General features: G+C 54.7%; 9 protein-coding genes and 1 non-coding gene across 10 annotated transcripts; 4 read left to right on the forward strand and 6 right to left on the reverse strand.

The window, feature by feature from the left end:
- Positions 1-955: 955 nt before the first annotated feature.
- On the reverse strand, positions 956-2,809 carry DIT2_2 (cytochrome P450-dit2; the record flags this gene model as incomplete). Its single annotated transcript, XM_071066715.1, has 3 exons — positions 956-1,532; positions 1,598-1,665; positions 1,721-2,809. The coding sequence occupies 3 exons, from the start codon at positions 2,807-2,809 to the stop codon at positions 956-958; spliced, it is 1,734 nt and encodes a 577-aa protein (XP_070922816.1).
- Positions 2,810-4,467: 1,658 nt separating this feature from the next.
- DIT2_3 (cytochrome P450-dit2) lies at positions 4,468-6,237 on the reverse strand (the record flags this gene model as incomplete). Its single annotated transcript, XM_071066716.1, has 5 exons — positions 4,468-4,527; positions 4,612-5,100; positions 5,165-5,539; positions 5,600-5,835; positions 5,892-6,237. 5 exons carry the CDS (start codon positions 6,235-6,237, stop codon positions 4,468-4,470), a joined length of 1,506 nt encoding a protein of 501 aa, XP_070922817.1.
- Positions 6,238-7,186: 949 nt separating this feature from the next.
- DTR1_2 (Dityrosine transporter 1) lies at positions 7,187-9,062 on the forward strand (the record flags this gene model as incomplete). Its single annotated transcript, XM_071066717.1, has 6 exons — positions 7,187-7,555; positions 7,620-7,814; positions 7,872-8,004; positions 8,067-8,630; positions 8,694-8,918; positions 8,980-9,062. 6 exons carry the CDS (start codon positions 7,187-7,189, stop codon positions 9,060-9,062), a joined length of 1,569 nt encoding a protein of 522 aa, XP_070922818.1.
- A 739-nt stretch (positions 9,063-9,801) lies between these two features.
- Positions 9,802-11,235, reverse strand: MFIFM68171_11299 (uncharacterized protein; the record flags this gene model as incomplete). Its single annotated transcript, XM_071066718.1, has 1 exon — positions 9,802-11,235. One exon carries the CDS (start codon positions 11,233-11,235, stop codon positions 9,802-9,804), a length of 1,434 nt encoding a protein of 477 aa, XP_070922819.1.
- Positions 11,236-13,077: 1,842 nt separating this feature from the next.
- Positions 13,078-15,276, reverse strand: PHO89_2 (Na+/Pi symporter; the record flags this gene model as incomplete). The annotated part of the gene is made up of 6 exons (XM_071066719.1): positions 13,078-13,277; positions 13,344-13,498; positions 13,550-13,639; positions 13,704-14,521; positions 14,759-15,135; positions 15,204-15,276. 6 exons carry the CDS (start codon positions 15,274-15,276, stop codon positions 13,078-13,080), a joined length of 1,713 nt encoding a protein of 570 aa, XP_070922820.1.
- On the reverse strand, positions 14,570-14,662 carry MFIFM68171_t169. The gene is made up of 2 exons: positions 14,626-14,662; positions 14,570-14,605 (listed from the first exon to the last, which is right to left on the reverse strand). It is a non-coding gene; the product is annotated as a tRNA-Phe (tRNA).
- Positions 15,277-16,820: 1,544 nt separating the features above from the next.
- MFIFM68171_11301 (Rhodanese domain-containing protein) lies at positions 16,821-17,801 on the reverse strand (the record flags this gene model as incomplete). The annotated part of the gene is made up of 1 exon (XM_071066720.1): positions 16,821-17,801. The coding sequence occupies one exon, from the start codon at positions 17,799-17,801 to the stop codon at positions 16,821-16,823; it is 981 nt and encodes a 326-aa protein (XP_070922821.1).
- A 1,936-nt stretch (positions 17,802-19,737) lies between these two features.
- Positions 19,738-21,046, forward strand: MFIFM68171_11302 (Rhodopsin domain-containing protein; the record flags this gene model as incomplete). The annotated part of the gene is made up of 4 exons (XM_071066721.1): positions 19,738-19,923; positions 19,994-20,481; positions 20,556-20,654; positions 20,731-21,046. The coding sequence occupies 4 exons, from the start codon at positions 19,738-19,740 to the stop codon at positions 21,044-21,046; spliced, it is 1,089 nt and encodes a 362-aa protein (XP_070922822.1).
- Positions 21,047-21,774: 728 nt separating this feature from the next.
- Positions 21,775-23,533, forward strand: MFIFM68171_11303 (Peptide hydrolase; the record flags this gene model as incomplete). Its single annotated transcript, XM_071066722.1, has 5 exons — positions 21,775-21,929; positions 21,997-22,657; positions 22,714-22,765; positions 22,824-23,302; positions 23,357-23,533. 5 exons carry the CDS (start codon positions 21,775-21,777, stop codon positions 23,531-23,533), a joined length of 1,524 nt encoding a protein of 507 aa, XP_070922823.1.
- Positions 23,534-24,230: 697 nt separating this feature from the next.
- Positions 24,231-25,986, forward strand: MFIFM68171_11304 (Metallo-dependent phosphatase; the record flags this gene model as incomplete). Its single annotated transcript, XM_071066723.1, has 2 exons — positions 24,231-25,336; positions 25,404-25,986. The coding sequence occupies 2 exons, from the start codon at positions 24,231-24,233 to the stop codon at positions 25,984-25,986; spliced, it is 1,689 nt and encodes a 562-aa protein (XP_070922824.1).
- Between the last annotated feature and the right edge of the window lie 404 nt (positions 25,987-26,390).

A 26,390-nucleotide genomic window follows, 5' to 3' on the forward strand; every position in this document is an offset into this window, starting at 1 on the left:
TGTTGATAGGAGCGACGAATAAGGGTGCGTTTTGTGTGGGGAAGTGACGGCGGTGGTTGGCCGTCGTGTTTACCGTTGGCACAGACCAATGTCGGGGTGACTGAACCAGTAGTGAGCGCTCGAAGGGTTCAAGGGAGTCAAAAGGCGGCCGTCCAAGCTGGCGGGCCGGGCAGCTCGTATTAAAAAAGATTTCTGAGCACCGAAGAGCGGATCACCGAGCGGCACGGGCCTGGGCACATCCCGACTGGACATTCTGCTGCCTCGCCTTGGCGCATGCCGTGCAATGGAAATACAGGACATGTGGCGGGGGGGAGAGAACTTGGCAATCAACTTCGGAGCTCGTGTCGTTCGTCTTACTCTTGTGTAGTTGAAGGCGCGAGCCAATTGCGTGCATTTGAGCAAATTGTGGCGGCGCTAGAAGAAGGTCCAACCAGTCTGCACACCTGCAGCGAGGTCTCGGCGACCTTTTCCAGTCGACCCCACCAGAGACTGTACGGTACTGTACGGGACTAGCATAGGCGTCTACCCAACCTACGGTACGGACAAAAGCTGCAAGGTCAGGTTAGGCCGGTCTGCAGCTTGAATCTGCCTGTATGGTTCCATGTGTGCGATTTTCATTGATAATGGTACCGTACCTAACGACAACGTACGTTGTAAGGTAAGCACCGGATGAAAAGACAACGGAACAGAAAAACCCAAAGTGGAAAAATTAGAACAAAGGAACCCAACAACGAAATGACCGTGGATCGGTTCCCGCCTGCATGCACTGGGTTTTATCACACCCCGACTCTAACGCCCAAGACTCCGCCCGGAAGGATTTCCGTCTTACCAACAACTCTTTAATCAAACAAAAGGAATACAATCTCGGTGTGTAAGTGGGCAGGTGTTGTGCGCACCAGACAAGAAAATTATGAGGTATCTTCAAAAGCAAACGACTTCCCGGCCGCAAAATTACCTACGCCTCCCTGGGCCAAAACAGCGACAAGAGCCAACGCAGACGTCCCAACCACGTACTGTGCGCGCCTTGGTTGGTTGGCGCCACGGAAGCAGAGTAGCTGGCCCCGGTGTTTGTCCGTCGAACCATAGCTGCGACCACGGCATCTGCTTTCTCCGACAACGTGGTTCGCCTTTGGAGTTTCTCCTGCGTAGGCGCCGGGGCACTGGTCTCCGACTCGGCGACGGCCATGGTTGCGGCAACATTCTTCTCGGTTTCGGCCTCGGGCTCGGAAGAAGCCACGGCCACCGAAGGCTCGGATTGACGCCGCAATGAGAAGAAGGCACTCCCCGACGCCGTCTTGGCGAGCCCACCCGTCATAGAGCCCACGTCGAGCGCTTTGCGGGCGAGCTTGGCCTTGGTGACGAGGATCGTGTCGCTGCCGGCCAGCTGCACGACGCTGTTGTGCCAGGGGGTTGGGATGTGTAACAGGTCCAGCGAGGTCATCAGCTCGCCGTCAGGCGTAAGCGCCTCGACCGCGCGGACCTTGGCGGGGTCGAATAGCTGGATGCCAAATTTGGGACCAGCATTGTTGTGCCTGATGCTGACTGTTAGCTTTCTGACTCGGGGGATCAAGAGCCGTGCGGGAGACGGTTAACGTACGCATGGATAGACAGACGGACGTGGTTGGGGAAAAGCATCTCGACGAGGTTGGAGTATGCCTGATTCCGCTATGATGTGCATGTTAGTTGGGCGGAACCTGTGGAGCAGATGGTACCGACATACCAAGATCATCTCGAAAGCCACTTTGGCCGACAGCTTCTTTTGCTGTGACTTGCTCATCTTCTGGGTATGGGGATGGTGCTCCAGGTCCTCCAACATGAACCGGGAAAAGCCGCGATATAGAGCGGTTATAGCGGGGTCCTTGGAGTCGATCTTTGCTCTGACCGCCGACTTGCGCGGCCCGCATCCGGCCATCAGGATGCGGCGACATAACTCGGCCTCCTCAGTCACTCGAGTGTCAACATGGTGGTCGATGTTTGCAACGTCGAGACGGCTGGCGAGGGCCACGAAGCCCTCGTCAGAGTCGATGGACCCGAGCTGGAACAGATCCACCAGTGACTTGAAGCCGACGCGGTGCGGGTTGCCCCGGCTAAGGCCAATGGCACGGTTCATCTCCTTGAGCTTCTCCCCATATTCGTCGACATCGGCATCGTCGATACCGATGCAGTCGCTGAAGACGTGGCCATCACTGATGATCCAGAGCTTTGCTCCAGGCTCGTATATCTTCTCGATGGCTTCCACGAAGCTGTGCAGGCGCTCCAGGGCCAGCTCCTCCCCCCTGTCCGGGTCCCGCCCCGTGACCTTGTCGCGGTTCGATGACTTGCATGGGAACGCGGGGAGACAGAGCTCGATAGTCGCGTTTTGGCTCGTGAAATGCCGGACGCGCTCTGTGAAGTATGTCCGGCCGCTTGCGGCCCACTTGTCGTCCTTGCCCTGATATCGAAGATAGTTGTCGAAGAGATCTACAATCTGGCCGGTGATTGAGTCCAACTGGGGAGTCTGCCTGGGCCGAGAATGTGCGCAGAGGTCTGCTTGGTTGAGGATCAGCTGGACAAAGAAGTCTTCAAAGGCCGTCCCGCCGGGTTGCTGTGACTCGTTGCGGACAATGACGGCGGTGGTGTTGTGCCGATGGATCTTGACGTCCGAGTCGTGTAGCCTCTGAATGCACTCTCCCGACTGGATTGACGCCCAGTTCTCTCGAACCCATTGTTGATGCGGGCCGGTGCAGTGTATGAGCTGTCCATTGCTATCACAGAGGAAAGAGCCCTGGAAGCGGTGGTAGAAAGCTTCGCCTTCGTTCGAGAACTCCATTGTGATCTTGCGAGACGGTAGATGTTATGGATTAAGATTAAGGCAAGGTATCGGTATATGAAGTAGGGAGGAAATTGCTTTGTGGAAAGGCGCGGGTCTGAAGATGTGAAGATGTGGGTTAAGTCGGAGACCACGGCGGCCTTTCTATACTCCGGGTTCCTTAACTACACTTCGATGGGCAACATCTAGGCGTGCTCACAGCCACACACTACGCACCCGAACGAAGAACAGGAAGACACTAGCCGGCCCGGCAGGTGAGGATATCGCGCCACGAATGGTTGTGACAACAGCATGGGGATGCAAGGATCTGAGAGTTACCCGGGTTCGGAAAGCGGGGCTAGCATTCTTTGGTACAATTACGTGGTAACCTGGGTACCGGGCTTGTGAAATTGGAAGGAAGACTGGGTTCTGCCCAATTGCCCGTAAAGGGCAACCACATCTTCAGGAGTTGGATGGAATTGTCATCCGGGACAGTGTTGGTGGGAAGACGGTCTCCAGTCAAAATGCGCCGATCTGGGCTTGGGCCCATGCAGCTCTGTTATTCCTAGGCCCCGTGTCTACGTATCAGATTGTACAGTACCAGACCGTTTCATAAGTTACGCAACGCCGTATCGGTAAGCTGCGTTCCCGCTCCAGGGGTCTAGGTCCCATTCTCTTGCCTTATCGGAATTCCGCTCACGCTTGTTTCCGGGTTTGGACTGCCCCCTTGGCGCAGCTGCCGAACAACCCGTGCTCGCGCGGACGGGTTGCGACACAATCTAGACGTCAGGTAATTACTGTACCGTGGTACTTCGCGAGACACCGTCCCTCCCAGTTCCCTGGCCCCGAGTTTTTCGCCGCCGCGCTGGTGGCTTGGCGTGAGTACATGGCCCCCAACCTTGATTGACGGTTGCAGGTCAACCACGGCTTTCTTTCACATATCCAAGCCTTCGCGGGACAAGGTCGCGCTACTGCAGTCTAAGCCTTGCTAGCGCGCACGTTGTATTTTAGGAATAGGACTGAACACAAATCCCAGTGGAGGACTAGACGCGGATCTTGTTCGAATCCAGGACCCAAGTGGAGACGGGCCCGAGTAGTCGACCTCCACGTGGAGCACGCTGCCGCCGTCTCACCAATTACCAGGATTTCCCAGCCTTATCTGGGATTGATCGTCTGTGGGCACTTAAGCGCAGTACAGTACATGAACCTTCTGCCTAGCGCACAGGTTCTCAGCCTCTTTGCGGAGTTATAAGTGAACCCTGCCTATGACGATCGAAAAGTATTCTCAGTCGGCTCCTTACGGTAGGCAATGCATATCCACTCACACCAGACGGGTAGGAGGAGACTTCGCCGTTGTTGGGGGACAATGGGTCGGGATGGGATCTGCGCTGCCGATCCTGACAAGCTGGTATCACCGTTAAATCTCGTCTTTGACGGATACCAACGAGGCGGTGAGGCCGTCGTCCGACACCAAGTTTTCGGACGGGACCACGTTATTTCACCAGAATCAAGCGAAGTACGGTACAGTACCAGGATCAAGCCACCCAGTAGTGGTCTAATATTTCTTAAAATAGCCACTTGAGGTATCTATATGTAATATTACACATTATCACGACTGAAATCGTCAACGATTTCATGCCTCGAGACGCCAAGTCTCATCCCACCACACAAGTATCTTGTCAATCTTTCCTCCTAGCCGCAAATACGAGCCTCAATGCTCGGGGATACAGCGGTCCGGCCTAATACACAGATCAAGTCAGCACCAGCACGCCCTGGTTGCCGGTCGAAAGCTAGCTAGTAGGGCCATGAACGCGTGAACTTACCGGTGTCTTCCTGTCCACCCAGGTCGGGTCTAATGTCCAAGTGAAAGCCCGTACGAGAGCCACCAGGGTGACCCGCATCTGTAACAGGGCGAACTTCTCGCCCAGGCAAGCACGGCGGCCGCCGTGGAAGCTGATAAACTCAGCCTTGGCTCGCCGCTGACGGTACTGCTTCTGAATGATGACGGTTGAGTCGCCCCACCGACTCGGGTCGAAGTCATCAGCCGCCGGCCCCCACACGTCGGGGTCCCGATTGGTCGAGTAACAGTTGTATCCTATATAAGTACCCTTGGGAATGGCAATCTCACCCCCGAGCAAGGCGTTCTCGCTAGCCTGTCTATTCACCAACTGCCCGATAGGAGGGAAGAGCCGCAGACTCTCGTAGATGACCGAGGTGAGAAAAGGCATCTCCTGCAACACGTCCGGGTCAAGGGGCCCATCATTTCCGAGCGCACCGCCTTGAATTTCGTCATAAAGCCTGGTTTGCGCGTCCTGCACACACCCATCTTGTAAGTTGCTGCTTAGCTCAGATACTACACTAGTTAGGGCCACCTACTGGGTGCTTTGCCAAGAGGTATAATGTGGAGATCATGCACAGCTGTGGGTTCTCTTGGCCAGCCACGAAGGCGACAGTCAGATTATCCTGCAGCTGCTTCTCGCTCCACAGCCCGGACTCCTTGGCGGCCAGCATTCTCGGTCCCAATCCGCCGGAAGAAGACGTTGTGGGGGCCGAGAGGTGGCTGTGCCTTTGACTCTCAGTCAAGGCATGCCTAAGTTCTTGTTTGAACCTATTGACCATTTGGCGGGCTCTTATGCGGCTGGGAAACGGAAACCGGTCCAGGACGGGAAAATTCATGAAGATGGGTTTGAATATTTCCCGCTTAACGGCGCTTTGGAGGACGTTGATTGGCGCGTTGGCCGAGCTCAGTGCCTGATGTGTTGATAATTAGCATTGCTGGCGAAGCTGGGTGCCGTAGAGGAACCAACTTACATCGAGGTTGGTCTGCAACACCACTTCGGAACAGTTTGCTACCGAGTACCGCTGCAAGAGCTCTTGCACTGCAACACCGCCGTTCCCAGCCCGTAGCTGGGCGTCCCGTAAGAGAGCGCAAAGCCGATCCGCGTTGTTTGCGATCCTGGCAACGTCAAAGTTTCTCTGGAGCCCGGGCTTGACAACCTGTTGGTAACTCTTCCATACTTGGCCGTGGCTGGAAATGATGTTGTCGCCTGCTCCAGAGATCAGACCCTGTTTCTTGGTGCACTGACAAACAGGTTGCACTTACCCAGGAACTCGGCAAGCACGCTGTGAGGGATCTTTTTCTGATTCCCACTCTTCTGGTAGAGGTCCTCATCCTTGAGGATCTCGGCGAGGTATGATGGCTTGTGCACCAGGATGTTCCACTGGGCACCAAAGAAGAGCTTCACGGCTCCATGCGTCCTGAGTGGCTGCTCGATGTATTCGCGGAAAATGTCTGATTGGTCGACGTCCTTGACGAAGGGTATGAGGGCTACCCAGAACGGGACGGCAGGGATATTGGCTGGGTACGTTGGCGGCAGGAGAAAAATGTAGTAAATGAGGGAAATTATCAAGACTCCGAGGAGGAGTAGCTCTGCTGCAAACACGAACATGTCTGATGCTGTGTCGGGGGCGGTCGTTGGTGTTTGCGAAGTCGGCGGTATCGGGGTTGCCAACTTGATTATACCGTTATATTGCTCTTCAAAAAATAACAAGCAGGTACTGTACCTGGGAGATCGGCCCGAGGCCGTTGCATCTGCGCATGTGGGACCGTGCTCGACACCGGGTTAGTGATAACTGTTAATCATCCAATCCGCGGCGCTTGGCTGGCCGTGGATCGATGCTGAGCGGGTCGACATAACCGTCGATGTTGCTGCGTGACAAAAATAGATTGGGCGATGATGGTGACGGGACGCCCTGTGAGGTGCTGGCCCAACTCGCTGAGTCGATGGCTCGTGTTATGGCGGGGCTCGGCGCTGGTCGCCACGAATGCCAAGGCGCAGAGCATTGTGTGCCTAGAACCGTCACACAATACTCGGGTCTGACAGGTCTGCCGGTCTGCCACCCCAGGGTGTTTCCTGAAACTGGCCCCGCAATAAGCACTCTGTATCCAGTACCAGGACCCGGAGAATTTTTTCAATGTCGTTGGGATGGTGGGCCAGAAACGAACACCGCCTCCGGAATCTTACGGATCGGCGTTGAACCTGTCTCGGCCACTCGATACTGAATGCTCTGTACTACAAGCGGTAGGTTTATGAGGTATACTTTGCAATGCTGCTTTCCCGTCTCATCTCCATGCCTGGGCTCTTCACCTCAGAGGTTCCGGGCCTGTCTTCTTTCCGGCAACCCTTATGGTTAAATCTTCGGCGTAATTTCTAATCAGCTTGATTCAACGCTCAACACCTGTTTCCGCACCTCCATCGTCAGACTGGTATTGTGCAGCTAGCTTTGCCATCGAGCATCGCAGCCATCCACCACAGCGCCCCGTATTGCACTGATGCATTGACGGGCCACATTCACCTCTCCATCCCACGCAGCACCCTGCACCACTTACACGCCGTCATGGCCGACCTGGACCGGCCCTCGTTGGCCGCAAATGCTGGAGAGCCCACGCACATACACACGCTACAACAGCAACAGCAGTCTCCCGGAGACGACAGACAGTCCAAGCTGCTCGCCCCATCCACCGCGGTGCCACTCGGACAACCTGATCCGGAGAAGGATGCGGTAGCTCCGCCACCCGTCTACTCGGCCTTCTCGCCCTGGAAACGCCGCTTCATCCTCATCGTCATCACGATTGCCGGTTTCTTCGGCCCGCTGGCTGGCGGCATTTATCTTCCTGCCCTTCCGGTGCTCGAGAGGGAGTTCCAGGCGAGTGCAACGGCCATCAATGCCACCGTGTCAGTGTTTATGTTGACGTTTGCTTTTGGGGTGGGTCCCGATTCCGTCTTGTCCTATTGTGTGTGATGGTGTCTGACACGATTCGTATGCGAAGCCCCTCTTTTGGTCCAGCTTCGCAGACTGGAAGGGCCGTCGACCGCTCTACCTCATGTCGATTGCCATATACATCGGCGCCAACATCCTTTTGGCCGCCGTTCCGACCAACTACGGCGCTTTAGTTTTCCTGCGTATTGTTCAAGCCTTCGGGTCCTCAGCGGTGGTTGCCATGGGTGCCGGCACGGTCGCTGATGTATGGATGTCCCTTATCGGCTCTCCTCCATCACGATACGCTGACAGTAAAGCCTAGACTACCGAAGCGAAAAGACGGGCATTTGCCATGTCCATTTTCCTTACCGGTCCTCAGTGTGGACCCGTACTCGGACCCGTGCTTGGTGGTGCACTCGCAGAGGCAGATTGGAGGTGGATCTTTGGCTTCCTAGGTATGATTAGCCGCTATCCGCCTTTTCCCCTCATTGCCAGATTCCTGACAAGTGGTAAACAGCAATTTCTGGGTTTGTCCTCTGGGTTGTCATCCTCTTTGCTCTCCCTGAAACCCTCCGTGCACGGGTCGGCTCCGGCAGAGTCTACGAGGGCCGCAGCCTCTTCATCTGGCCGCCTAAACTCTCCTCGCCGCTCGCTCCCTCCAGTGAACGCGGTCCGCCGCCCCCGGTCCCGACTCTCAAGGGTTACTGGCGCATGTTCTGTTACCCACCTATTGGCATCGTCACGATCAACACCGCCTTGCTGTACTCGACGTATTTCGCAATAGCTGTGCAGCTGCCGACCGAGTTAGCCGAGCGATACAGGTGGTCGCCTGCCGCCGTCGGCGCAGGGTTTCTTGCCGTGGGGATTGCCATGATTGTCGGCTCGTTGTGTGGTGGACGTGCTTCGGATTGGCGTCGTGCCAGGGCGGCCAAGACTGCCCCAGATGGCAAAGTTAACCCCGAATTCCGGCTGGTGGATCAGATTTGGGGTGTGCTAGTTTGTGTGGCTGGGTGTGTTCTGTATGGATGGCTTGTTGAAACGTCTGCGCATCCGGCAGCGGTACTGGTCGCTACGTTTCTGAGTGAGTTTCCCCTCCCGGACGAATAGGCCAGGAGCAGTTCAGGAATTAACACTGGTCTCGCAGATGGTTTCGGCATGAACTGGGTTTTCGTGACTACTACGGCGTTTCTCACCGAGTGTGTCGCTCAGCAAGCCGCCGGCGCCTTCGCTCTCGGCAACATGCTGCGAAGCCCCGGCGCTGCTGTGGCGGCTGCTATTATCCCTTCACTAGTTGCAAGAATGGGAAGTGGGTGGTGTTTCACTGGTCTAGCATTGTTGGACCTTGTGCTGGTTGGATCCGCGGTTGTCGGTAAGTATATTGTACCGCATCTTATCTGGGGATCACTGAAACTAACAGGCTACGCCGGTAGTTCTGAGGATAAAATGTCCTGGTTGGAGGGCTGCCCGGGCAGCGAGGATGAAGGCAGAGAGACCTGCTGTTAAGCCCAGTTGAGGGTAATGAATATAGCCCGATAAAAGATTTGGTCTCGAAACGCCATGATAGAAGGACTTCGGTCGCGTGCACTCACCTTCTGGTTCCATGGAAGAAAGGGCCGTTGGAATGTCGGTTCATCCTGGACTGGAAACAAGCTAGGCACGCGGCCGTTGAGCACTCAAGCCATTGTACACTGTGCTAGAGTTCTACGGTTCCCGCACAAAATCCTGATAGCCGTTTGGCAAACTCGAGGATATGGCCTACGGGGTGCTGAACACACTTTTCCACTGAGACTGGACTGCACTTAACAGGTGTGCGCGATCACAATACCCCAACCAGGTTCGGCGTTACCAAGTCGTGGCTTTTATCGGTTCCGGAAGTATACAGCAATCACATATCTTGGCGATGGCTTAGATATGTAGATTCCGATGTGGCAGGTTTGGTCTTGCATCAGTAGCCTTATTGACCTAGGGAGAGACACCAAGGAGATGAATGTAAATATGTTCCATGATGAAGGTTCTGTGCGTTTGATATTCTAGTAAGGTGAAAATGAGAAAGCAATCCGATCAGCAAGCACGAGTGTTGCACTAGAACCATGGCAACAAGGGGGCAGGCATGCACAAGAGCTTCGTGAGGATGCAAAATCAACCGCCAAAACAGGCGAACTCGCCATGAATGGTCTAAACATCGCTACCAAACTTTTCCGAATGCCCCTTTTATCACCCATCACCACTAATTATCTAGTACTACTTTTACCCTATTCGGGCATGATTTCCGTGATGTTACTCTTCCCGAGTTTCGTCGTCTCGTCCAGCACCTGAATCAACCGGTTCCTAGCCGGTGCGTTACGTGGATCCCCCACCTGAGCTTTACCCATGTGTTCCATGGCCACGCAGACGATTGCCTCCATGAGGCGGAGAGCGAGTGGCCCTGCTACCCCTTGCTGATAGAATGCCGGCGTCTCATTTACCTCGAGGAGCCATACGTTCCCGCTCGTGTCCACCAGGAAATCCAGGGCAAACAGCTCGAAGCACTTGTCGAGCGTCGTGAACTTATCAGCCATGGTGTGGGCTGCTGCGCGGAATAGCTCGGCAGCTATACCACAGATTTGGTCGAAGACTTGGCCTTTCCAGTCTCCAGGGAGAAGATCATCAGCCGTGGCCCAGAAATCACGCATCGACCCCTTGTTGACGAACTCATCCTCATCCTGGAGCGCCGTGTTGGTCAAGGACGACTTGAGGCTGGGGTTCTCCCACGGTGGCTGGTAGTCTTCCACAGCCAGAAGCGCTAGCATCTCACGGAACACATGGACTTTGAGACGTCCCATCGACAAGGCGTAGGCTCGAACGTGCCACTTTCGGCCATCCAGCGGCGGGATCGCGACGATGTATCTCTGCGCGACGAATGCTCGCATTTCGGACGACGGGATCCGGCCATTCGCTTTGAAGACGTATTGCGGACGCTTCGCCCGAATTGTCCGAGTCTTGGCAGGGAACCCGTCGACGGCCAGAGCTTCCGTGGCGGTGACCAAGCCATCCAAGCCGTCCAGCCCTGGTGTGGATAGGGTCGGTGAGAAACTGTCACTCCCCCCCTTGTCGCTCGACCATGGTGTGACGGCTCCCTCCTCGTCCTCTTCCTCTTCCTCGTCGTCGTCAATCTCATTTTCAGCGAGCTCTAGATGACCTGCAAGCTCGTCGATGGTGCTGAAAAGCCGGATTCCAGCACCACAATCGACCAATGCAGGCTTGAGGATCCACCACTCGCGGTCCGGCGAGGCCTTGTCGTTATTTTGCTCCAACGAATAGAGCAGGGAGAGGTCGTCGGCAGCCATCAAGGCGTCGTCCACATACTCGCTGTAGTCGAGGGTCAGCCGCACCGTCAGTGGTACGTGCTTCTTGAGAATACTGTCGGTTCTCTTGGCCGTCCAGTACTCAACGACGGCAGAGAGATAGTCCTTCCTGGCCAACGCATCGCTGTTGGGGTAGGCGTTGATAAGGGCTGTCTCGGCGGCGTTTATGACGGCAAAGTTCCGGTTGAGTGCCCAGCCATCACAGTATTGAAAGACGGTGGGTACCTCCATGGGGAACTCATCAAAGTCGTCGATAAAAACAACATCCGGCACATGTTGTCGGATAAACCCCTTGATGTGTTCGTTCAACCAAGGGGCAGCTGAATTTATGAAGGCGTGCATGGTTTCCCTTTTCTCCTTAGCTCCCTTCAGCGAGCGTCGTTTCCTTCTTCCAGGGCAAGATGAGCTTGGCGAGGAATCTCGAAGCAGTAGATGGACCTCTTGGGATCCATAGGACCTGACTACAGCGGCGGGTGCAAGCAAGTGATCCCCGTCTCGGATAGTGACAGAGGAACGTGGAAGTCTACCCTAGAATGTAATGTTAACAGATGGAACGACTGAAATGCGCTTGAACTTATATTTGATCGGCACATCGGATCTCCGGGTGCTTCGCTCGCCATTCAGAAAAAGGGGCGGAAGAAAAAAAAAAAAACAATGCCAAGACACATGCCAAGGTAGGACTGCGGATCCTTCTTACATAAAAAACATCTGCTCCCTCCAGGACTCCGACTCTTTTTGCCTTTCTATTGGGTCTTTTGTGTTTTAAAACGTAATTCACGCGGATCGACTTTATGCTGAGTTCCAACCTGCACCGGAGTCCCTGTGGAAATAACGTCCAGTCCACACACGTGCAGCTCAAGGATGGAACACAGCGGTCACATCTGAAACCAAGAAGCAACTCATTCCTTGCTTAGGCATTGCTGCATATACATCAGGTCTTTCGGATCGATACTGGAGGCTAGAGTGTCTGAGCCTCCACGTTCGCAGGAATCCAACTTTGGGCTTTGCATCCGGATTTATATCTCAACACCTGCGAGGAAGTACTGAGAAAAAAAAAAAAAAATTGAATCCCAAAGCAACTCTGATGGTCATGCAAGGACTGTCAATGGCATGAAATTTGCTTGATTTAGAAGTGGTCTCTACTTGCCTTAAGGTGAGGTACTTGCCTCAGCCCTGCGAACGGAGATCCACGTTGCTTTAAATCTGTTGGTGCTATCAAAAGCAGCTTTAGGGTGGAAAGAAGTGCTGAAGCCCTCACTGTATCAATTAAGGTAAATTGAATCTGAAGTTTACGCACGTCTTAATTACGTACAGTACATTAGAGTTAACCGGTTCTTCGGAAAAATATATCAATTAGACGTCCCAGTAACCGATCAGCCAAATCGACAAAGCAATAAAGGTACCTTAGTATCCACCACCATCACGTCATGAGATATTCACAAACCAGTTACTCTGGATCAACTCCTCCTTCCCATAGCATCCAATTTCTTGTGGTCTTCAGTTCTGCCTGGAGGTTTCATACCTTTCCCCTCCTCGCTTCATACATATGACATTCTTATTGTCTGATATCTTTAAGCACGGTCCATAATAATTACCATGCCTCTGCGCACTGTACCGATTGATCCAAGGCTTTCTCGCACATGTTGTCAGTGGTGGGTTATTTAGCTTCTCCTTCCCTGTCTATAACCGGAGGCTTATTTTTCCTTTTCAACGGGACCGCAGCACACTCAGCTGCGTCTGCAGTGCAGTCACCATATTGAAACGTGATTGCCATGTGTTTGGCCAGAAAAGGAAAGTCTAAACGTTGCTCCAATGGTTCAACGAACTTCAGCTCTACTAAACCGGGGCCAGCGGGATCCATCGAATCTAGGTATCATCCCGAGGTACTAGCTCAATGATGCCAAGTTGTCCCGGCTAATGCTCACAGCTCTACGCTAGTTCCAGAACCACAGCGATACAATACGACCCATTTCCAACCGGGGGGCCCTAATACCTAAAACTAAAACATGGCTTCAGTTTAACGCCCTAGTGCACATCCATCGCCGAAGAACAAATTCTCACCAGCTTAACCGCCCCATGACTTTGAAGCAATCTTGATCATGACAAATACGACACGACTTGACCATCTGCCACTGTATGCATTGCGGAGCTAGCCTCGGGCGCTTCGCAGAACGCCGGAGTACCCTAGATGCTCAGCCAACGTGGAGCATTGAGAATGAAACCCATCAGAGAACCAGAGATCAGAGCGGCTGACGGCAGTGTAATAAACCAGCCCATGTAAATCCATGCGACCATGCGCCAGTTGATGGCCCTCCAGTCGCCATTGCACAGACCAACTCCGACAGTTGCCCCTGTAATACACTGAGTTGTCGAAACAGGCAAAGCTATAAGAGCTCAGTTAGCACCAAGAAAAGCCCGTGACCACTTCAGCGGCTAGAATAGACACTTACAGAGCCGGGTGGCCATAATAATGGTAAAGGCACTCCCCAACTCCATGGAGAATCCCCGGGATGGAGAATGCAGCGTGATCTTGTTGCCAAGATTTCGCATGATGTTGTAGCCATAAGTCCAGAGGCCGATAACGATGCCAGCACCACCGAAAACACTGGCAATATCAGTAATCTGCCCCTGGTGTTAAGAGAGCAGCGCCACCTACAGAATCCACACCGGCACTTCAGCTTCATCACCCTGTGGCAGTCTGCCGTCTCTCCAGATCTGAAAGATAGTGGCATAGGGCCCGATGGCGCTACAATCGCGTCAGCGGCTTGTCTCGCAACCAGTTCGGCTGGAAAGGGATGCTGATCGCATACTTAGAAACATCATTTGCCCCATGCGTAAAGGACGCTGTGGCCGCTGTCATGATCTGCAGGAAGCTGAAAAGATATTCCGCCCTGTTGTCGTACCGTGGTGCGCGAGCGTGCATGTCATCCACGTTACCTGCAAGCCCGCCGCTTGGACCGGTCTGATGACCCACGACATCTTGGTCTACCCCGTGGAATAGCGCCCATTTGAGATACCAAAAGAGCATCTCTCGCGAGTACCATGTGCCGCCCGGTTTCGGCCCGATCAGGGACTTTTTCTCGGCTTCTTGAAACGGAACGGTCGTGTGCTCCTTCTCCCGTTCCTCTTGTCGGCCGCTATTGCTGGTGTTGCTCTCGCGGGATTCAAGATCGGCTCTCCGTGCGTCAACCTCATCGCGAGTTGCATGCCCGCGGTAATAATCTTGGACGGGGCCGGTGTAACTGCCCGGTGGAGGCGGTGGAACACTGCGACGTAACAAAAAAGGGCCTTGGTACATGTGGTACCACTTTACTTGCCAGTCATCCTTGACAATGACGCGGTAGAGCCAAGGGACGAAGAAAGTCGCTACAAGCAGCCCAAATCCAATGCCCACCAGAACAATGACGATGGGGATCTGGGCGTCGGTGAGGTTGACTTCATAGGCACCGCCCTTCCAGATGAGGAGCATCACGATCAGAGAGGATGTGACGGCCGCATAAACGGGCACCAGCAAGAGGCCTTTGAGAACAGGATTTTGACGGAGCAGAACGGCGTACTTGGTAACGAGGAATATGGCCGAGGCGAAGACACCAGCGAGGACAGGGGCGATGATCCATGCCATGAAGACCTCCATGTGGGAAAAAAGGGCCATGTTAGCAAAAATAACAAAAGAGAATGCGGTTTGTGTGGATCGAACACACGACCTTCAGATTGAATTTCCTGAAGTTTTGACTTCAGTCTGACGCTCTCCCAACTGAGCTAAACCCGCATACTTTCATGTGTTCTTGAGGTCAAGTTCTTGGTGATAACTGGAAGGAGGGTATGTCGATGGGCAGCGACAAAACGTAAAAAAAAGTTAACTCACTTGAATAACACCGCTGTTGATTCCGCCCTCTGGGCTGACCCACTGCACTCCTTGCACACCGACCGCTGCAATCCCAAAGCCAATTACACCTCCCATGAGTGAGTGCGTAGTTGACACGGGCAAGCCGATCTTAGTCGCAAAAGTTAAATACAGCGACGACGCGATGACGGCACAAACCATACCCAGCATCAGCACGGCGGGACTGTCGACAAATTCGTTCGTATCGACGATCTTTGTGCGGATCGTATCGGCCACACGTGCGCCTACGCCAACGGCTCCCGAGAACTCCATGACTGCGGCGACAGCCATGGCCGGGAGGTACTTGATCGAGCGTGAGGCGACCGAGGTCGCCCAGGCATTTGCCACATCGTTGGCCCCTGCGTCATGCGTCAGCCGGATGCGACCGCTAAGCAGTCTCGTAGACGTCAAGACGGGGGGCGCAAACCGATGTTCCAAGCGTCGAGAAAGGCAAATAGGGTGCCGATGACGAAGAGGTAGTTGAACTGGGTGAGAGGCATTTCGATGGACCGTCTCGACACGTTCTATTGTGAGCAGCTTTCGTGTAGCCCGAGTCCGGCTCGGGGAAGGGGACAATAGAAAAATAGGAATGGAACGACTGGCAGAGTGATTGACGAAGAAGTAATAGACGGGTTGCGCACAGCACAATCAATAAGGAAAGGAAATGAAGAATGATACAGAGAATAAGGGATAATGCCAAGCGGACCATCGATCACGATATGATGGAGTTAAGAACGGAACCTCGGACACAATCCTCAAGCCTGACCGAGATCAAGACGAGTATGGGCGATTCAGGAGAGTTTCTCACGAACCCCCCGAGTTACAGCGTCTGGCTTGGCAGGGCTCCCTGGCGCTCTACTTGGGTGCTCTATCAGCATTTGACGAGTTCCGGTACTATATTTGGGACACGACAGCAACCACTTGTTAGATGCCAAGACGATGTCTTGTCTCGGTGCGATTCACATATCGCAGTCGCCTGACTCTTGGCGGAACGGATCGTCGCTTCGTGAACCTATGAGATTCGGAGACTAGGGGAAAGCTTAACCGGCGATCCTGCAGAAAAGCGGGAGTAGATTCTGTCTGATTTGCCATCTCGAAGTGGATTGGTGGAATCAATGTGACTGTAGCCTTGATGGCCATGTCATAGATCAACGGGGAATTCATATCTCCTGGAATTCCCGATGGCGGACAACGTAGCATACGAGATCCATGAGCTATTGACGTGTGGAGCATGTCTGCTACACGTGGGAACAAGCCAGTTGAGCGCCAATACTGTAACTTCACAGATAGGTTGTGTAGGCAAGAACCTCGATCCTAGTGGCTCGCACAATCTCCGGCACTCTGCTACCAAGGTTCATACCAAGACGAGACGTCAACGCCGCTCTATGAACCGCGTGAAACGAGCATGGGTGGACTTCTAGAACCGCTCTTGGAGCGCGGAAGCTGCATATTGCAACCCAGCAATGCCGGTACTTTGCTCAAAATGACAGGGTAATTGTGCGCCGGGGCCAATCGGGAGAGACCAGCAAGATCTCCTTCTGGGTCTCCGGGGAATTTGTCGGCACCTGGAAGGGGACGTGATCAGCGCTACCAAAACCGTTGCGGTTTCAGAATGACGCTTATTTTAGAGCGTCGGCCCGGTGCAAGTAACGGCAAGACCATAGGCAGTACTTGCGCGTCCAATGTCTTGGGTGGAGTAGATCCCAAGTCTGGGCGGTTGGATGGAAGGTTTCGACTTGAGCCGTCGTCATGGAGTGACGCACCTCCTCAGTGGCTGCTTGGGTGCGGTCGGGTGGCACAGGCACGGGCACGGGCCGACACTGATTAGGCCGAGAAGGAGATGGCGATCATTGGTTTCCCCTGGATCCAAAGCGGCAACTGGTCGCGTGTTGGTTTGAGGCAAAGGCGGAAAAAACAAGTGGTCCATACCGAATACTCGCTGATACATTGGATTGCTGTTGTCACACAAAAAGGGGTTTCTTGGCATAGCACTCAGCAAATGCGATTGGACAAACTCGGGTATCGTACGAATAATGGCTCAGAATCACAGCTCCATGTCGTAGTACCTGCTCCATTCCTGTGCCGACCCATCATACATGACAACATTGTCGAAGCCGAGAATTCGAGTGAGCACAAAGTACCAGCTCGAAGCATAGCCGCCGACACCGCAGTACACAATGATCTGGCCATAGCTGCGGCTGACTCCGTAGCCAACAGCGCTGCGAAGCTGGGCCAAGAGCTCGAGCGGGCTCTTGTAACTGCCATCGGGGTTCCAAATATGCTTGGCCGGCAGGGAGACGGCGGAGGGGATATGACCCGGCTTGTCGGCCCACTCCTCAAGCACGCTCCCATTGTAGACGGCCTCGTCGCGGCCGTCAACCAGGAAGATGCCCTCGTGCTGCTTGTGGAGATTGGTCGCCACGTAACTGGTGTTGACGAGGAAGCTGCGGTCCTCGGTGGCGGTATAAGTCCTGGGAACCGGTGTGGGGACCACGGTGGTGGTGGGAAGATTCTCGGTGATCCAACCGGGGAAGCCGCCGTCGAGTACGGCGACGCGACCCTCGGAAATGCCGGCATACTTGAGCGTGGTGGCCACGCGCGGTGATGCGGCTTGCGGGAAGGCGGGGACACCAACACCGTTGACGAGCACGATCTTGGTGGCCGGGTTAGGATTGCTGACGCCGACAGAGCTTAGTGTGGCAAAGACGTTGGCCGACGACGGCATCTCTAGAAGGAGGTCGCCGGGGCCCATGTCACTCCAGGCCGAAATGGGCTCGAACGGCAGGCTGATGCTGCCGGGAATATGGGACTCCGCATACTCAGCAGCCGACCGCAGGTCGATGATGACCAAGTCGAGGTGCGAACTGCACTTGTTGAGCCACCACGGAGGGACGACGCTCCCAAAAAATAGGCAAGCCACGGAAGGGTTGGTGCGCGCTTCGAGCTGCTGCGCCGCGATTGCCGTGGCGGCGGTGGGCAGTACTAGACTAGCGAGAGCTGGGAGGATGGTGAGAGAGCGAATCATGATGCGTGAGTGGTTTCCCAGTGAGCGGGACGAAGCGGACTTGGCCACCGAAGGGCGGGATTGGCCAGGGCTGCGAAGCGACCTGGACTGATAGGCAACAGGTGCGTGGCCGAAGTTAAAGATCAGAAAGGATCGTTGGAAGCAAAGTTCAAAGGCGTGAATAAAACAGCGCCTTTAAGCCTTTGCCGTTGGGCGCCAATGCTCTTGTCCGGTTGCTAGCAAAACTTCAATGTTACCTTAATAAACCGAGGAAAGATTGCATAGAACCGGAACGATGGATCAGATTTGAGGTGAGGAACAAACTTGGGAGTGTTACGATGGGGCCGAACCAAAGAAATCAACCTTTGGCAGACAAACACCATAGTGTTCGAATGGCCTGCTGCGGCATGGGCTTGGCTCGCGCCCCAGAACCCCGAGCCTGCCAATTAACCAGGGCAGTTTTGGCAACGCTACAGTGCAATCCACCACTCACTGTCGCCGCTGCTCTAAGCCCAAAGCGAATGTGCTACGCGGGGCCTGAAAGCCGCGGCAGACATGGCAGAGCACGGCGACGCAAGAGTGAACCAGGCAACAGACACCCAAAATGGTGAGCAGCTCGCTCTCCGACCACTCTAGTGTATGGAGTTCCGTCCTGCAAGGTCGTGCCGTTGCCGGGTTCTGCTTCCAGAATGGGTAATGACTATCAGCCAGTGAATGCTCCAGGTTGGCTGCCACCTGGATATTGCACGAGTGAGATTCGAGAGCGGGACGAATAATCCGCACTGATTCGCTCTCTTGCTTACTGGAAGTCGGACACGGCTCCCCGGCTGGCAAACGAACACGCTAGTGCTGCGGAGAAGACTGGGCGTCGGCTTGGCAGAATGGCGCAAGGTTCTTTTCTTTACCTTCGTACATGCCGAGTGAACCAGGCACACGGATTCGAGGGCCCCCTCCGTACCATGGGCATGTCTGATGCAAGGGAACGATCGCGGCGGGGTCTCTGCGGTGCCATCGTAGCCCGGCACTAGCAAGCCTACGGCAAACGGAGAAGAGAGAGCGCACTTACAAAGTCACCCAGGGGTTAGTATGTTAGTATGATTCGCGACAGCATCGAGGCGGGCAAGCCACGCACGGCGGGGAATTGCGCGGAATCTAGTGCGGCAGGTATTGGCCGGGGCAGGTACTAATTAGACCATCTCGCTCCCGACACCGTGACTAAACCTAGCTGGTGTTTCTTATGGATGAACACGGGCGGCTTGAAATGAAGTGGGGTTTGTCCTCAAATGCTTGTCATACTTCTCATTCGCGAACGAGTTCGAGCGATCTCAGTGTTAATGGATCTCCATGTATCTACGAATCAGATTTGAGCGCGCCCACAACCTAATGGGCGATTTGTTAGGGTGACAGCTGGGGCTGAAACGGCCCCTTTGCAGCTTGGCTTCAGAAAGACTAGCCCCCTACGAAACTAGTGTAGTCAAGGTGGACAGACGCCTCGTAAATAGTATGCCACGGAACAGGTAAGAGGCAGCCGTCCTTTGGACAGAAAGAGTCTTAGTTCTGGGTCTGTTCTCCCTGTGCACGGCTATCCTCAGGTCGAAGCTGCTAAGCTCCTCGCGCAAGGTCACCCCTGGATCCGTTGCGCATGCCCGCCGGGAAATTTGATGTGATGGCGAGTCCTGTGGCCCAGCCCAGTGCTTGCCACCCCTTCACCCCGCCAAAGATCGAAATGTGTCTGTGCGAACCACCGAACCGAAGCCCACACCTGACGTAGTGTGTTCTAAAAGGTGCTAAAGAGCGCCGTCTAGAGTGGAGGATGCAATGCCCATTTGATGCTCTGGGCCTCGGGTGATAGAAAGCCCATTCTATCCCCTGAGATCTCGACTTGCCCCATGATATGCTAGGTCTGGCCGCAGTTGGCTAGCGAGGTGCTATCACCACAAAGACGTCAACTCCGGCCATGTCGCCCTCGGTTTTTGAAGAGCCCTACCCAGGCTGGGCCCAGGAGAATAAAGGACCCTTGATCCTGACGACGATTTCGATTCTTACCGCCGTCGCCCTTCTCTTCGTGGCAGCGCGAATCTACAGCCGTAAGATCTCGCTGGGGAGGCTCGGGGTTGACGACTACATTGTTATTATATGCATCGTAGGCTCAAAACACGCACCCTCCCTATATTCGCTCAAGGAGAAGTCTGCTAACCACCTACGCTTTAAAGATCTTGAGTCTGCTCTATGTTGCCCTCGCCGGTGTTGCCATTTCGTATGGCGGCGGGAGGCATGTGGCGACGCTGCCGCCCGAAGACACCTCCAAGGCTATCTATTACACGATCATCTCATTTGTGCCGGGCGTGTCGTCGTTCACGATTCCAAAGTTTGCCGTCGTTATTTTGCTTGCCAAGATTCTCGACCCAAACCGGTGGCACAAGATGATCATGTGGATCGTGTCAACTCTTTATCTCCTGTTGGCCATCGGCATGCTTGTCATCAACTTCGCCCAGTGTACGCCCGCGGCTGCGCAATGGGGAGGGGCCCCGGGTTACTGCTGGGATCGAAGGATCACGGTTGACTACGCCATGGCGCTGGGCGTCTGCTCTGCTCTCTTTGATTTTTACCTGGCAACCTACCCCACCGTTGTGTTGTGCAAGCTGCAGCTCAACTGGAAAAAGAAGCTGGCGCTCTCGTCATCGCTGGGCTTTGGCTACTGGTGAGTGGTCTCGACTCCGGGGTGCTCACGGCCTCGGCAGTCTAAGTTCGCTAATTATTAATCGTAACAATCAGTGCTGCGGCTATCACTTGCTACAAGTGCTACACTCTAAGCGGGCTCCTTAACCTGGTGGATTTCACATATGCCGTGGATGACGTGGTATTGTGGACAAAGTAAGCGGCCCAGATCCAATGAATCCGCACAGGGCATGGAGCCCATGGTAATCTAACGTTTGCGTCTCCAACACAGCATCGAGGGCAACTGCGTGCTCATTGGCGCCTGCATTCCGACCCTGTTCCCGCTCGTTAAGAAACTGTTTGGCGCATCGGCGCTCGGCGACGGCACGCCGAAGGAGAGTGGGCCGACCAACACCGTGGTAACGATTGGATCATACCCCAAGAATAAGAAGCGCGCCAAAAACGCATCGCAGCTGGACACGATAGACGGCGATACCAAATACATCATCCTGGAAGAGCGCCCATTCCATCACAGCGCCGCCGATCTGCGGGCGGAAGAAGCGGCCACCGTGCGCCAGGAATGCTCGAGCCAGCAACCTGGGTGGTGAAGGGTGGAAAATCGGGCCGGCGTTGAGGTTGGAAGGTCGGGGATGCTACGGATTGGCTGGATTGCTGTGCTGTAAATTGAAAATTCCTTGATATCATACCGGACGACAACATTCCAAAATCTGATCATGATAGTTGGCTTTATCTGTAAGATTGACCGTGACAAAAACACTTGTCGCATTCGCTGTGTTGCCATCTTGAAATCCCCTAATTTGCCTTCGCCACAGTACAATGTAATTACAGCACAAAAGGGACCGTGCCGTTAATCAGAGCTCTGAGCGCGTCGGAGCTCAACATTGGATTGTCGCCACCTCCGTTGACCTATCTCGCCGGTCTGACCCGGATAGCCCAGAATGCTACCAGCGCACCGCAGCGACTTTCGGCCGCCTGACTCGGGAGGCAGCTTGGCTTGTGCAACAGGACACGGACCAAGGGGGGCCAAGAGCTCACTCCTCACTCTTGGCGTTTTCCACCTCCCCATCACGGCACTTAGACTACTGCCGACCTTCCTGATCTGAGCAGCAGCCCGTCTGGCTTGTTCGGTTCCATGTATCCAGTTCGCAATGCCTGTCTCGACCTGCAGCGGCCTGCCAGCTTTGTCAGGCAATGGGGGGAGGGTTATGTCGCGTGATCGCTGCCCTGTTTAAAAATGGCCGCCTCCGCTCTGCCGGACGTGATTCTGGCTGGCCAGCCGTACTCTCCTGTCTCCATCCCGCACGCCACCACCGCCATGAGATTCTCAAGGGTTATCACGGCTCTGGCATCATTCGCCTCTGTAGTTGCTGAAGCTTCCGGCAATGGTGACAAAGGTCATGGTGGCGGCCATGGCCGACCGAAGCGATGGATCGATTCCAGGAAGTTGCAGGCAGACATCACGACAAAAGAGTGGGTGAAGCCTAATCACCTTACTCAATGATCCATGACATACCGGGGTTGCTAATCGGCCGTTCAGTCTGATGGCCAATTTGAGAGCTCTCAATGACATTGCCTACGCCAACGGCGGCAACCGTGCATTTGGACTTCCCGGCTACGCTGCGTCAGTTGACTACGTCTGGAACCGCATTTCGCGCGTACCAGGCACCAAGGCTTGGAAGCAAGATTTTCCGGCCCTATTTGGCTTTGTCGAGTCCATCGATCTCAAGGTCGGGGGCGAGGATATTTACGTCTACGGCCTGACCTATTCGCCCTCCACCAGCCCCGAGGGTATCACTGCCGAGATTGTTGCCGGTCCCGAGGGCGCTGCTGGGTGTGATGACTCGTCATATGACGATTTGGACGTTGCCGGCAAGATTGTTCTGGTCCAGCGGTTCCGCTGCCCAACCGGCGGCACCCTCGCCGGCCGGTTGCTACCCGCTGCCCGTGCAGGCGCTGTTGCTGTCATTATTTACCATGACCTACCAACCAACGTAACGGCCGGATCCCTCTCGGCACCAAACGAGGAGCACGTCCCGGGCGGCTTCATTACCCTGGCAGACGGTCAGCGTATAAAAGAACGCCTCGCCGCTGGGGAGTCGCTAGAGGCCTACTTCCAGCAGACGCAGATTGTGGAGACGCGGACCACACAGAATGTCTTTGTCGAGACGCTCGATGGCGACCCGGAGAATGTCATTATGGTGCGTGGGTTTCCACCCCAACACGCAGTGTACGGCTGGACTGACGTGGCATCTAGCTTGGTGCACACTTGGACAGCGTTCAGGCCGGCCCGGGTGTTAACGACGACGGTGAGCTCGCTCTGATCCCCGTGCTGTGCATTGACGTAACTGATGTATAATTCCGTAGGCTCCGGCACTAGCTTGATTCTCGAACTCTTCTTGGCCGCGAGCAAGTACCGCACTAGGAACAAAATCCGCTTCGCTTGGTGGGGTGCGGAAGAGAACGGCCTTTTGGGATCGAGATACTACTGCGCGAACCTCCAGCCGACCGAAGCTGACCGGATCCTTGCCTACCTCAACTTTGACATGGTTGCCAAGGGCTATATCGGCGTTGGCGACGGCGACGGCAGCTCACACGGCAGCGTTGCGCCGCCCGGCTCCGACGTCATCGAACGCATCTACATTGAACATTTCGAGAGACAGGGCATCACCGTCACCCCGGCTGTCATAACCAATGGCAGTGATTACGCTTCGTTCTGGGGCGTGCTAAACAAGCCATTTGGCTTCCTGCACACGGGAACCGGAGTCGAGCAGGATCCCTGTTACCATCAGGCATGCGATACCATCGATAACCCGGACCCAAATACCATCACTATTAACGCTCGGGTATGTCGACTGCTGCCAGAAGTTTAAGTTGGCAAAACTAACGAGCAATTTTAGGCCGCCGCCCACATGCTGAGCGTTCTCTCCCTGAAGGGCACGAAACTCATTCCAAAGACTCCTATCAACGCGACCATGGCTGCCATCCGCATGCGCGATGTCCTCCCCGATATTGTTCGGATCGAGGAGCTCGAGGCCCTAGGTGAGAGGCATCTTGGATGCGGTCACGATATCTGAGTACGGATATTGGCGGCTGTAATAGACGGAACCCGCCGTGGGCTAGGTGACTAGGTCTGAGCCTCCCATTCCGTTCTATTGCCGACCACGGGAATTGTCCGAACCTGGAGGTCTGGCAGCGCTGGTACGGATGGCGTATCTGGGATGCTCCACGATGAAGGCCGCAGCTGTGGAGATTCAGACCGCTTACCGACTTGCCGGCCCAGTGGCGATCGCCGGAGGGGCAGCGATTTGCAATGTGGGCTGGGACCGCCATTGGCCTCTTCGGGAAGGCCGACAATGCTTGGCTGTGTTGACTTTGCTGGAGCCGATTGCGGAAATGGAAGGTAGCATTGCCGAATCTTACCAATGCCTGGATGCAGAGAGTTGGTGAGAAGTACAAAAAAATGGTAGTCGCTTGTAGACGTTTTCATCCCACGTGCCAGGATTTTGTGTTTTATTGGTAGGTCCACACTCGACCCTCAATGCGGGCGACCGGGCGATTAGAATCCACTTCCCATGCACGACATTAGTGTAATCCGAGCCGGTGTTTAAGTTTTGCGTCCGCGACCAGACACAAGCTAAGTTACATTGCATTTAAGTACCCGCCCAAGGTAAGGCACCCGGCAAGACTCTGGTCCCAGGCGACCCCATTCCGACGAGCCACAGAACCCGCGCGTTGTTGCGTGTTCTCCATGCGCCCATACCACTGCCCGCAATGAAGTCGTTCCTGACAGCCGCATGCCTCCTGGCAGCTGTCGCCCAGGCCGCCGTGGCTGAGGACCATCTTGTCAGCCGGCACAGGCTCTCCAAGCGCTTCATCGACGACAATGGCAACTACAACATCTCCTTCTATCATATCAACGACGTCCACGCCCACCTTGACGAATTCTCATCCTCCGGCACAGACTGTACACGGCCCGAACGCGGCTGCTTTGGGGGATATGCGCGCGTCCGCACTGTTCTCAAGGAGACACGGCCCTCGCATCCGGACTCGTTGCTCCTGAACGCGGGCGACGAATTCCAGGGCACCATGTTCTTCTCGTTTTACGGCGGTGAAAAGATCGCCGAGACGCTTAATCAGATAGGCTTCGACGCCATGACGCTAGGGAATCATGAATTTGACCGGGGCGACGACCATTTAGGCGAGTTCCTTGAGAACCTCACGTTTCCCATCATTAGCGCAAATATTGTGTCGGACCACGCCGTCTTGAACCGCACCATCAAGCCATTCCACGTCTTTCCGGAGTACCAGCTGGCCGTCATTGGCGTGACTACCGAAACCACACCCGGTATCTCTTCCCCCGGCAAGGGGACCACCTTCACCGACCCCGTGGCGGCAGTCCAAAACACGGTCGACCTGATTCGCTCAACCACCAACATTACCCGCCTCGCCGCCATTACTCATATTGGCTACGAAGAAGACCAGCGACTGGCCCGTGAGACGACCGGGTTGCATCTGATCATGGGAGGGCACAGCCACACGCCGCTGGGCGACTTTGAAGGCGCGCAGGGACCGTACCCAACGATCGTGGAGAACAAAGACGGCGACGAGGTGTTTATCGTCACGGCCTATAGATGGGGCGAGTACCTGGGTTACATCGACGTGACATACGACGGAGAGGGCAAGGTTCTTGCGTACCATGGCGCGCCGATCCACTTGACAAACACGACCGAGCAGGATCCCGAGCTGCAGGAGCAGATTGAAGAATGGCGTGGCCCGTTTGAGGAGTACGCCAACCAAGAGATTGGGCACACGAATGTACTCCTGGACCAGACGGCGTGCCAGCAGAAAGAGTGTTTACTGGGCGATTTTGTTGCTGAGTGAGTTGAAAACGCAAGCTCCTAATTAGAGCCACCACTGCCGCTAACAGATCAATCCAATCCTCAGCGCCATTCTCACATACCGCCTGAACAGCAGCAGCTCCCCCGATGCAGCACCGGCCTTTGCAATCGTCAATGCTGGTGGCATCCGCGCGAGTATCGACGAGGGCCCTATCACTCGTGGTGAGGTGCTTACTGCCTTCCCCTTCAGCAACGCCGTTGTCGAGGTGTCACTCTCGGGGGAACGATTATGGGCTACGTTGGAGGGTATCATCTCCCGTGTCAACGTGGACAACGGCAGGCCCGTGACATCATTCCTACAAGTTAGTCGCGGGGTGAAGATTGAGTATGCTGCCGCGGCCGGAAATAGCAGCAACACGCTGGTGGCGGTAACGATCGGGCAAACGCCGCTGAATCGTACGGCCGAGTACAAGATTGTTACGGTCGACTTCCTAGCCGGCGGAGGGGACAATTTCTTCAGCCCGCCGTTTGAGGACGTGGTGATACTGGATACCATGGATGAGGTACTGGTGAACTATATTGCTGCCGTGTCGCCTGTGGACATCGCGCTAGACGGAAGAATATCGACAGTAAGCAGGTGCCGGTCACAGAGGGGGGTGAAGAAGGTCAAGGCGAGGAACATTGGTTAGTAGCCACTAGCAGGTAGACGACCTCGATCGAGCCTCGACCACGCCCTTTTTACTTTTCATCAATATAGGCCTCATAGCGCCCATTTACTGCCATGACACTAGATACTAGTGTTATTGGTATTAAGCTTCCCGAGGCTGCTTTGTGGCCATTAAGAAATTAAAGTCAGGTGTTTGGATTATATGGAAAGCGATCAAACGACCGGGAGTGGTTCTTCAAGATATGTAATCTCGAGCTTGTGTATGGTTTGTGAAAGTTATCAGAGGTCCGACTCGGTATCAGCATAACCATACTAATTATCTGGATCCTAAGCCATTATCTTGCTTAGGTATCTACGGCAGGTATCGTCATTTTACTATTCTGGGCGCTAGGTGTTAATTTTCAGATCGTTGAGCACAGGTACCTC

Source organism: Madurella fahalii (genome assembly GCF_045866475.1).
Source record: "Madurella fahalii IFM 68171 DNA, scaffold_6, whole genome shotgun sequence".
NCBI lineage: Eukaryota > Fungi > Ascomycota > Sordariomycetes > Sordariales > Madurella > Madurella fahalii.